This window comes from Haliotis rufescens, unplaced genomic scaffold (genome assembly GCF_023055435.1).
Source record: "Haliotis rufescens isolate VD_foot unplaced genomic scaffold, xgHalRufe1.0.p SCAF_16, whole genome shotgun sequence".
In the NCBI taxonomy this organism is placed as follows: Eukaryota; Metazoa; Mollusca; class Gastropoda; order Lepetellida; family Haliotidae; genus Haliotis; species Haliotis rufescens.
Window position 1 is genome coordinate 11,412,016 of NW_025963846.1, and position 12,870 is coordinate 11,424,885.

Genomic DNA, 12,870 nt, shown 5'->3' on the forward strand with positions numbered 1-12,870 from the left:
CATAGATACCTGTAGTATATAGTCCATGGCTATCCTTATTTATCGTAACTGGCTGTCATGGATGATTCATAGATACCTGTAGTATATAGTCCATGGCTATCCTTATTTATGGTAACTGGCTATCATGGATGATTCATAGATACCTGTAGTATATAGTCCATGGCTATCCTTATTTATGGTAACTGGCTGTCATGGATGATTCATAGATACCTGTAGTATATAGTCCATGGCTATCCTTATTTATGGTAACTGGCTGTCATGGATGATTCATCGATACCTGTAGTATATAGTCCATGGCTATCCTTATTTATGGTAACTGGCTATCATGGATGATTCATAGATACCTGTAGTATATAGTCCATGGCTATCCTTAGACAATCTATGGCTATTATTGTTTTTAAATTTTGAAGCTAAATTGATGCATTAGTGACAAAAATGATGCCTGATGCAATCCCCTATTTTGTCTTGAGCCATATTTTCCTGTGTGAAGTTCACACTGTGAACAATTGACATGGTTTTGCATGTGTTTGTGATGAGTGCCACAAGTGGGGTAGGATGCTCTCAACTTCTTGCAAACACCACATAGCAGCACTAGTTGATGGTGATTTAAATTTGTACTGACCAAGTTTCTTATCACCCGTTCGTTTACCGGAATTCGCTGAAGGGGTACGTTGTTATTTATTTCTGCGCATAATATTCGATATTTTTTTGTTTCCAAAATACTGAATCCGCTAAGGGGAGTGCGCACTATATTCAAGAAATTATGGTAATTGGAATCACACAATGAATGCTGCTTTTAGTAGAGATTTCTTATGATTCTTGAAAGGGTTTAGTCACATTTATTTACACCTATGTTTCCTGGACATATTGTGCGGACGGTAATGGTTGTGATCTGCCAACACTTCATGGTACAGCTTCTATGAGCTGTCAGTATCAATTTCTTTTCTCCTGTTATCATTGATTATCTGGCAGGTCACTCTGACAAAAAGAACAAACCGTAATGTCGATTAAATTACCAGAAGACGATAATTGTAACCAGGGACATATTAATATGAATATGAGACTTGATAATGATTATAATCTGAGGACAGACAAGAAGTTAATATTAATTTCATAAGGAGTTTGAACTAGTAGATGTGTTATTCATGTGTTAGTTAAATATTTCTTTTGATTAGGGCTTCAACGAGTACTCGAGTACTCGGGGCCAGGTTGTATGTAGTGGAACTCGAGTCCGTTATCAAGGACTCGAGTACTCGATAAGGGGAGATCACTCTGTTTCAATGTTCAATTGTTCATCAATATATTGAATTAAGCTTAAAAAAATATTGTTTGAATAATGTTTTCTTTGTAGGAAGTAGATGTACATTAGAGTGAGTGAGTGAGTGAGTGAGTGGGTGAGTATAGTTTTACGCCATTTTAGCAATATTCCAGCAATATCACGGCGGGGGACACCAGAAATGGGCTTCACACATTGTACCCATGTCGGGAATCGAACCCGGGTCTTCGGCGTGACGAGCGAACGCTTTAACCACTAGGCTACCCGACCGCCCCAAATGTACATTAGAACAATTGAGAATGTCACATAAAATAGACGTAATTATTGTTTTTCCTTCCCGACTTTAAGAAATTGAATGTATCAGAGGCGATTATTGCTTCTTTGCTCCGACTCAAATGCCAAGTGTATTCCCTTACACAGATTAACAACTGATTAGCTGGTATATATGTGCTATTTCAGTGCTTACAAATCAAGCGACAGGTCGACAGTTTGGTACAGTTTGAAAATGTGACCAACTCATGAATTAATTAACTTATAGTACTACATTTCCATATTTAGCGGCCTTAGTCTTGCAGCCCAGCAGCTGTGTATACGGCAGGTGTCGAATGAAACGCTGATCGTCAGAAAAAAACTTGGTTTGTGTTCAATATGTATTGTAGTATTTGTAGATATGACGTAATGTTTTTGAAGGTCGTGATTAAGATTAGTGCAGTTTCAAGCAAACATTAACACGTCCATACACTTTGACAGATAAACAAGTTCCGTGGACGCTTTCTATTTACATTGCAGTGCAGTTCAATTATTCTTATACCATGTTTTAAAACTTTTAGATGGCAATTTTGATCTAATGAACCAATATTCTTAAAGGACGTCCTATTTTCGGGTACTCGAGTACGAGTCGAGTTTCACCCCTTGGGTACTCGAGTCCAAAAATTTGGACTCATGGAAGCCCTACTTTTGATGGACGATGAAACTTTCAATAAGAAAACACTCTCAATTAGCCAACATATTTTATCTCAACTCTGTTATGATAAGTACCTTGGACCCGTTAGGCACCATAGCTTCCTTTAGGATGTGACATCACCATCTCCATCTTTCATCACTCTAAGACCCAGAATACATCTTCATCAACCCATGCTTGCCGTAACAGGCTAATATGCTTGTCGTAAGAGGCGACTATGCTTGCCGTAACAGGCTAATATGCTTGTCGTAAGAGGCGACTATGCTTGTCGTAAGAGGCGACTATGCTTGTCGTAAGAGGCGACTATGCTTGTCGTAAGAGGCGACTATGCTTGCCGTAACAGGCGACTATGCTTGCCGTAACAGGCGACTATGATTGTCGTAAGAGGCGACTAACCAATTGGGTGGTCAGGCTCGCTGACTTGCTTGATGCATGTCATCGTATCCCAATTGCGTAGATCGCTGCACATGATGTCAATCACTGGATTGTCTGGTCCAGACTCGATTATTTACAGACCGCCTTCATATAGCTGAAATATTGCTGAGTACCGCGTTATACAACAAACAAACAAACAAATCTCGTCACTGACTTGTGTAGTGGATAGAGTGTCTGACTCTGCCTCAGAGTGGAAGGTCAGGGATTCGATTCGAGACGTTAAAAGATGGCATTTGAAAATTGTTGTTACCCACAGCTTGGCATTTAGGGGATAATTCAAGAACCAGTCAGGTCAGAGACAGTATGGTGTGTTTCAGTGGGTCATTCTTGTTAAACTGTGGCATGGTATCTCAGTGGACTAAAACTGGAAAATGTCAGGTACAAACAGCCACAATGTATTCTCATCAAGGATGAGAAAAACATGGTTAACCTAGACCTTCTCTCTCAATCCTGAGAGCATGTAATATAATATATATGTCATCACTGGTAGATTTTTTCATTTTGTTTGGTTTACAGATCCTCCAACACAAAATGCTGAGCAAAAGAGAATTTTTGATATAAGAATAATAATTTTTTTTAAACATTTTTATCACTTCCACCCTGAAAAACATGTGTTTTAAAATATAAAAATATGGCGAGAATCTTGCTATACAGTTATGAAACGACTTTGCCATCAATGCTTGCTACGTTGCAGAAGGAGTTTCTTGTGCAGTGACTTACATGACAAGGTAGTGTTGGCAGTACGGGGTAGACACTCCAGCCACATCCCAGTACTATGCCTATGACAAAATATTTTATTTAAGAAGTAAGTAACAGTGTGTCAGGGGTGGTCGTGTAGCCTAGTGGTTAAAGAGTTCGTTTGTCACGCCAAGGACCCGGGTTCAATTCCCTACATGGTGTGAAGACCATTTCTGGTGTCCCTCGCCGTGATATTGCTGGAATATTGCAATACCGGTATATATAATATTTTATTTAAGGAGTAAATAATGAATGGGAGTTGTTTATCGTACAATTAAATACTGCAGGGAGAATAAACTATGAGGCATGCAGAGAGTCATATATTTCTTCTATGAGATATCAACATTATGTGCAGACTCTTTAAGGATGTAAATATAACGTACAAGCTTTAAAAATATTTAACCCATTTAAATAATGATTACTCCCTGAATACAATCCAAATTTCACGTCGATTATCTGTACCTTTTCTCCCTATGCCAATTGTCATTTCCCTCCAACTTTGAGTGCAATCATTCGGCCATTGCATTTATCTATGTTGCCCAGCTACATCTATGGGAAACAACTCTCTAGACACTTCCCTCTCAAAAATAATGTTGTCCAATTGACGACGTCATCAAGTTGCGAACGCATGTTCAAATCGCCAGAAATGACATCATGATAGAACAATGTGTTATCGTGAAATAAACCACGCTTTGTTCTTTATTTTTTTATTTATTTTTAAAATTTTATGAAAATTTAATAATGAATGTATTTTGGCCTTACTGAAAGATTCTCTTCTTAGACTTCATCCGTTAAAAAACATTTCCCAAGGATTTATCTGAATGTCGGAGCCTTAAGTGCAAACTGTGTAAATATTCATATGGGCACTCAAAGCTAAATCGCATGAAAACAAACAATATGACAGTTGGAAGCTGATGAACAGACTATGTCACTTAGACTGACACTGATGCATGTCAGGGGAGGTCGGGTAGCCTAGTGGTTAAAGCGTTCGGTCGTCACGGCGAGGACCCGGGTTCAGTTCCCGACATGGGTACAATGTGTGAAGCCCATTTCTGGTGTCCCTCGCCGTGACATTGCTGGAATATTGCTAAAAGTGGTGTAAAACCCAATTCACACACTCACCCCTAATCATAAATCATTGCTGAAAGCAGAGCCCATTGTACTGTTCCAACTATATCAAATCAGTTAATGACAATATTTGTTTTTGTCCCAACTATTTATTGACTGAACTTGTAATGGTGAGGGAAATTTCAATCCATTGTTATACTTGGTGCTGAATATTGAATATTCACATTTAGCCTCAGATCATATAATGATAAATATATGCCTAAGAATATGGATTTAACTATGGGTGACTAGCAATGACATCTTTACTATCAACAGAACACTGTTGTGATACCATGAACCATATAGGCACTGCAATAGTTACTAATTGTGCTAATTTGAAGAGGTGAGGTGGGGTGAAATTGGGTTTAATGTCACGTCCAAGATTATTGCACTTATATAGCGACGTGCATGCGCATAATGTGTGTGTGTGTGTGTTTGTGTGTGTGGCTGCTTGTACTAGTCTGGACTGATGCCAATTTGTAGTGCTAGCCCACTGAGATACCATGCCGCAGTTTAACATGAATACCCCACTCAGACACAGTATACTGACTCCGAGCCGACCAGTCCTTGTTTTAGACCCTTAATGCTGAGTGCCAGACAGGGTAACAACAAGTACCATCTTTTAACGTCTTTTGGTATAACATCTTTTGGGATCGAACCCCGGACCTTATGCTCTCCGGGCGGACGCTCTACCACTAGACCACAGAGGCGGTCGCTAAGTAGTTTGAAGAGTACTTTACTTCGATAGTGAAGGACAGCATTGGTGTTAACTGTTGCTGTTTCATACTTGACTGGTGTTTTGTCATCAAGCATGGAGAGGTGTGTTGCATCAATAATTTTTATCAATCATTACACTCGTAGTATATATAGAGAATCTCACCTGAGTGTCTTTTGATATCAAATATATCAACACGAGTTAATAAAAGTGGAAAAACTTGGAGGCTTGCCTAGATTTTATTTATCATCCAACATCATTCTTCCAACTTTTTCAGTTTGTAAACAGTGATAAGCAGTGTCTTCAGTGTAAAGAGTACTGCTAACAGCATTACTAGCCGAGCCATTACTGATGTCATGGTAATCAGTGATATCATTTGATTGTGATGTCATGGTAATCAATGATGTCACAATGGTCTGCAAAGCATTGTGATGCAGTTTCATTGCAGCGATATCTACCCCGGAGATAAAGCTTGATCTCACCCAAGCATATCTCATGTGGGAGCCAGTTTTGGATGAAAAATATATGATATCTAGCCATCATTCTTTTACACAGACATGAATTGTATTTTATTGTGTACCACACTGAACTGTTCCTGTCTAGCTCCATATCATATTGTGAAACCATCCTTGCTCCAATCCTATTAAAACTGCATGTGAAAATTCTGAATTTCCATAATCTCTAAAGTTGTTATAAGGTATTTGAATTAATACATCACTTTCTAATGAAAATGATTTTCAGATCATTAATATGATGTGTCTTGTAAAGAGAAGATGATAAGCTGATGGATGAATAATACAGGCTTTCCTTGCTTAAATAGACAACCTCTTTCAGTTTAACCTTAGTTTCCAATAGTGATAGCCTGAGCATGAATAATTAAGGTAAACATCACAGCTGAGTTAATGGCAGCCATCAAGCTTGTGCATTGTGCAGAAATGAAATTTAGTTGTGACATATGTAGGTCACATGTTACTCTAAGTCTTCCAGCCTTTGGGTATTGCTTGATGGCTTCCTTTCTATGGCTATTTCTTTTCTTGTGTGTCAAAAGTGAAAGGAGTTGTCTTTTTTATATATAAATGCTGTGTTTTGTTTGTTTACTTGTTATTGTATTGCAAGAATTTTTGGGGCTTGGGTGGCCTAGTCGTCTAAGGTACAGCAATTCACTGTGCAGAGTTGTGTCCCTTGGGAATGCCAGGCACCTAAGAATGTTGGTGTGAATCCCGGTTTGCGGTTTGTGTTTCTAGGTTTGTTAGCACCATACCTGTGCTCATGTGTTTTACCAAAGATGTAAATGTCTGGGACCTGCATCACTTCGGGCTTTTCGCCTACATTAAGCTGACACGCCGTGATGTAATTTGAATACTGTTAAATGCAGCCTCAGACCCAGCTCTCTCATTTAGACATGCAAGATTTGTGATTAGTAATAAATCAACTTCAAGGAGGACAATATACTTATTTGCATATTGATAAGGTCATCAAAAAAACCCACAAATATTGGTCTGTTTGTGGCATTAATGATTTATATTGTGCAGTTTCTCATATCTGAACTTGCTGCATTGACAATATTATTGCTGCATTCAAGCATGTTTTCTTCATTTGCAGGCTGAATTTGCTGAAATAAACCTTGCTGCCTACACTGACTCAGGATGTATGGTTGATATTCAAGTGAACAGAAATGGGACTAAAGTTGTCAGGTAGGCCACGCCAGCACCAGGGGGTACCGATCTGTGAAACAAGACCATGGGCAGATCTCATGCCACATTAACCTGTCTGCCAGGGACTTACTGGAACACTGGTTTTAAGCACAGATGAGGTCGAAGAAATGTCATTGCATGATTCAGTACTCTATTTGATAAGGTGGTGCGTGTAAATTTATTATTGAACAGTGTTTGATTTCTAAAAAAACAAAGAATACTTTGTTTAAACCGTATTTTATGAGATCGTTTGCAAATATTTATTCTCCAAACCTTTGTGGTTGAAATAAAAATAAAAATTATATTAAATTATCTTCAATTATTTTTTTATATTTTTCAAATTCTCTATTTTTCATTTGGCTTTTTTGTGACGTGTTGCTAGAATGTTAAAATTATATTGCATTTACATTTGAATAAGGCCACACACAGCTCAGAGTACCATTATTTCTCCACATGGGTACAATGTGTGGAGCCCATTTTAGGCATCCCCTGTCTTGATATTGCTGGAACACTGCTGTGAGCGGCATAATAGACATGCTGACTTTATAAGGTCAGACAAGGAAATATTGTGTGATTAAAGATTACACAAATTCCACATGGACACTAATTCAGTATTAAATCGTCCCGACCCAGGTTGAACTTGATGCTCCCAACATGGAGTGTAGCCTTACAGTAAGGAGAATCTGATTATATGTGTTGATGAGGCAGCCACTTTGAAAAATATATCCAACTCTATATCCGGATTGTGTAATTATTATTACTGTCCAGTATCACCATCATTAAGAGCGAGTGAGTGAGTATGGTTTTACACCGCTTTGAGCAATATTCCAGCAATATCACGGCAGGGGACACCAGAAATGGGCTTCATGCATTGTATCCATGTCGGGAATCGAACCCGGGTCTTCGGCGTGACGAGTGAACGCTTTAACCACTAGGCTACCCAATCGCCCCACTATCATTAAGAAATTAAGTAGTTTGTGAGTTTGTGTTTACATGAATTTGACTGAAATCAGAGAAATATGGCTCAGACATTTGACTTAGTAGTCATTATTCTGTTACAATAAAATATGAGGTCATTCAACAAAGGTTGCATATAATAATCTGAGAACTGAAAAGATTATAAACTTTTTTATCAAATTGTCAGGTAATATGTCTTTTATACAAAATAATAGTTTGAAACATCTTCACGTTTTATATGTTAGCTGAGCTGCATCCTTGGGCAAGCCAGAAATCTAGACTGTGAGTTTGAATCCCGGTTTGTCCTAATTATGTTTCTAGGTTTGGCAGTAGAACTCATTTTGTAGCAAACTTCTGGTCATGTTGCCCTCATCATGAAGATTATTTATTTAACGAGAACTGTTTTGACGTGATGGTTTCTTAAATGTGAAAATTGAATTTTAGATGATCGATAATGGCTGAAGATGTGTTAACCCCATCCATCCAGACATATCTCATGTGGTCTTCAAGAAATTGTGTTTCTCGTTTAGTGGATGAATACCAAGATATTATGATTCCTAAACAGGAGGAATTTTTTTAATTGTAAACACATATTTCTATTATTATGAAAACTTACCTTGTATATGAATTCTGCTTTATTTGGAAAACAAAATACCAAAATATTACATTTATTACCCAAACTATCACAGTCCATTGTGAAAAATATTAATAGTTTTGCAAAAGGGCAATCCACCATGGTTAACAGATAAAAATAGATTGATCAGAATAATTGGCTAAAATAATCTGTTTCCTGTCTGGATCAAAAAGCTGTTGCAGCACAGCTACACAGAGGATACAGTCAGTGTAAGAAAAGCATCATGTCAGTCATGACACACTTTCATGACATCAGTTGGGAAATGGTTGACACTGATCAGAACTTGGAGAGAATTTCATTGCATCCACAGAAAACAGTGATATTATATATTGGTTGGCATACATCATTGGACCCGTGAAGATCCGGTTAGAATAAATCTTCAGCAACCCATGCTTGATGTGAGAGGCGGCTATGCTTGTCGTAAGAGGCGTCTTAAGTGATCGGGTGGTCAGGCTTGCTGACTTGGTTGATGCATGTCATCGTATCCCAATTGCGAGGATCTATGCTTATGATGTCAATCACTGGACTGTCTGGTCCAGACTCAATTATTTACAGACTGCCGTCATATAGCGGGAATATTGCTGAGTGCGTCGTTTAACAGCAAGGAAATAAACACACAAAAACATTGTTAAAGTGTGAATTTGGCTTTTCAAGCTGAAAGGTTTCATGTGTTTATATATTGCCCCAACAAGGGTTAATCTACAGGAGCTAGACTATTCAAGCAGAATGGTTTCATGTGTTTACTCCAGCTCCAACAAGGGTTAATCTACAGGAGCTAGACTATTCAAGCAGGAAGGTTTCATCTGTTTACTCCAGCCCCAACAAGGGTTAATCTACAGGAGCTAGACTATTCAAGCAGAAAGGTTTCATGTGGTCGTTCCTGCCCCAACAAGGGTTAATGTACAAGAGTTAGACTATTTAAACAGAAAGGTTTCATTTAGTTGTTCCAGCTCTTTGGAAAATCAATAAAAGATGAAAGAAGAGATTAAATTTTCAAAGGTTGATTATCACTCAATGAATTGAAGGCCACGGCCAGGTCATCACCTGGTTCAGTATTTTCAAAGTGTAACTACAGGATAGAACATGAACTTTTAAGATAGCGTGTTTCAGTATGTATATTCTGTGTATGGAATACCAGGAAAGGAGATATTTAACTGCCAGAGGATACACACCATATAGAAGTTGAAGTGTCAGACTGTGATCTCAAGGGGTAGAAAGATTGATGGCAGTCCTTTGAATTATTCGTAAATAGGTCCTGAAAAGCTAGGAAGGGAAATATCTCTCAAGGGCAATGGTGTAGCAGCAATCTGAATTTCATTTAGAATAGTGGACTTTTGTCTCGGTCTATCTTGCTGGTTACCATGGGCGTTGATAGCCAGGACATTAGAATAATATGGTCAAGGCAATTTTGGTCGTCTCACAAAAGCAAAAGATGCCTTGAGTCTTTTTCGGTAAAATAGATTGGTTATGCCAGAGATTGTATCAGTGTTTATGGTACAACTGAGGGATTCGGTTCAATGATTGATCCTTCTTTGATCATCTGAAGTATATAAATATTTATATCCAGATAAATGTACTGCAGGCTATTTAAGAAGATAAGCCTACTGTGTAGGAGATAGAGAGCTATGTTTGGATTGTTTCTTGGAAATGGGTAGGGTCATCGCTAGTGGTGGAAGGGTATTGTAGTTTACTAAACAATGTGTTATTGTGATTTGAAACCTCTGATGACCAATCTAAATTGATGTTCTAAAAAGTGATATGTACATGATACTGTATTCTACTGGTTATGAGAAACAATGTGTTATTGTGATTTGAAACCTCTGATGACCAATCAAAATTGGTATTCTAAAAAGTGATATGTACATGATACTGTATTCTACTGGTTATGAGAAACCATGTGTTATTGTGATTTGAAACCTCTGACTAAAAAGTGATATGTACATGAAACTGTATTCTACTGGTTATGAGAAACAATGTATTATTGGGATTTGAAACCTCTGACTAAAAAGTAATATGTACATGATACTGTATTCTACTGGTTATGAGAAACAATGTGTTATTGGGATTTGAAACCTCTGATGACTAATCCAAATTAATATTCTAAAAAGTGATATGTACATGATACTGTATTCTACTGGTTATGAGAAACAATGTGTTATTGGGATTTGAAACCTCTGATGACCAATCAAAATTAATATTCTAAAAAGTGATATGTACATGATACTTTATTCCACTGGTTATGAGAATCCCCTTTCATGACAACTAAACACATGAATCTGTATACAGTAGGACATGGATATAAGGAACTACAAGGGACCAGAGAAATCAGTTTGTTACATACGTTGTTCATTATATGCGTTTTTTCGCTCAAAAACGTCTGCCATCTTGGCTAAAACAAAACTCAATACATACACATCCTGCATCTACCGGTGATTCAGTTAAAAAGTACCCAATGATACAACTTCAAAACATTTTGATGCAGTGGTCGGAAGAACTTGTTTCTGAAATTAATATTTTCTCAGAATAATATATTCCAATATCATGTTATTTTAGTTACAGCTTTTACTATATATTAAAATAATAAGAACCATTAGCGTACCACTTTAGCACAGGATATTTTTACGTATGGAATTTGACCAGTCACCGTAGGGACTTCCTGCGCTACATGTATTTCAATTTTGAAAATGTCTTGTTGACATATAATAGTCAAACTGCCTCAAATGCGACTTTTAACTGGTCAAAGTATGGCATTTATGACATATGTATCCATTCTCTTGCAATTTAAGTTTGTTTCAAGGCGTCAATAACAGTAATCTGCTGTAAATAACGGTGAGTTGTGCGATCTACCGATCACTTCCAGACATGATTTCAATGATAAAATAATGTAAACATTATTAAATGAAATTTAGTTGTTTTACAGACAAGATAAGTCCACTTACATGGACAGTTAAGAGTAACATAATGCAAGTTTAACAAGGTTGAATCGTCACCAGTGATTGTATTGATTCGCCGCCATTGTGTTGACTCGCCGCCATTGTGTTGATTCGCCGCCATTGTGTTGACTCGCCGCCATTGTGTTGACTCGCCGCTGATTGCAAACAGCCAATTGTCAGTGACACTTGACACTGAGTGAGATTTCTCAGTTCGCTATACACGTCACTAATTAGTGGTAGATAGGCTTGTCAGTGATTGGATATCAGGTCGCTATATACATTAGTTCGCTGTAGAGAGTTTGTTATTATAATATATAGGAGATATATTGGGATTAGTTGGTCAGGCTCGCTGACTTTGTTGATGCATGTCATCGTATCCCAATTGCGTAGATTGATGCTCATGTTATCAATCACTGGATTGTCTGGTCCAGACTGGATTATGTTCAGACCGCCATCATATAGCTGAAATATTGCTGGGTGCTGCGTTAAACAACAAACAAACAACTGTATAAGAAAAACGCATTTATGTAACAAGTATTATGTGATGTTTATTTCATTTCATGTAAAGTTACAATTTAGGGAAGGAATACCCTGACCCTGAAACAAATATATCCAAGATAGCCCAAGTCTATAATGTTTGGAAAGTCTAGATTAAAATGAAGAAAGTCTCTAGGCTCCTTTTTATTGTATTTTATAGCTATAATTTAACAATTGTTTTCTCTGTAAAATATGTTCATTTCAGAGACTTTATGTTAGTCTAGGGAAGGAAGGATAGGAAGAATAATGAAGATAGGTTTCCTATTGCAATCAGCACAAACCAGACATGACAAGCTTATAAAGCATTCTGTTGTGAGTCCCACGTGTGTCCAGCCATCAGTGTCTGGTGGTGACTGTGAGGCTGGAGAGGGATGCCACCCACCCCCGCATCTTTACATTGGTGTGGAATGTCACAACACTCCACAGACAGACCGAATTAATTCAACAGATATGACAGGCAAAAATAATAAAACATTTACATACAAAGTGTCCTGTCATCTAGCCTTAATAGGCTTATGAGACACTGACGATAAAATACATTATGTACATACACATGTATAGACATGCTAGAAGTAGAAATATAATACAGTGAGTTCATTGTCAATACTGTATTATAGGTAGCTAGCCTGAGATGGCCCAGAGACAGCAGAGTGCATGGCTCGTCACGCGGAAGACCCGGGTTTGATTCCCGATATGGGTACAATGTGTGAAGCCGATTTCTGGTGTCCCCCGCCATGATATTGCTGGAATATTGCTAAAAGCGGCATAAAACCTTACTCGCTCACTCTGCAGAGTATGTGTCAAGATCGAATCCCATGCTGACTCACGGCCCTTTGCATTGTGTTCACTGAGATGGTAAATGTGTGGGTTTGACTGTTAATCA

At 37.9% G+C, this 12,870-nt stretch overlaps 1 protein-coding gene across 4 annotated transcripts in view; it reads left to right on the plus strand.

Moving 5' to 3' along the window:
- LOC124134910 (synapsin-like) overlaps positions 1 to 12,870 on the plus strand; it is a 143,035-nt gene that overhangs the window by 73,309 nt on the left and 56,856 nt on the right. For all 4 annotated transcript variants that reach the window (XM_048396866.1, XM_048396865.1, XM_048396868.1 and 1 more), the window contains exon 5: positions 6,835 to 6,926. In XM_048396866.1, the coding sequence (XP_048252823.1) occupies positions 6,835 to 6,926 (92 nt within the window). The remainder of the gene's footprint in view (positions 1 to 6,834; positions 6,927 to 12,870) is intronic.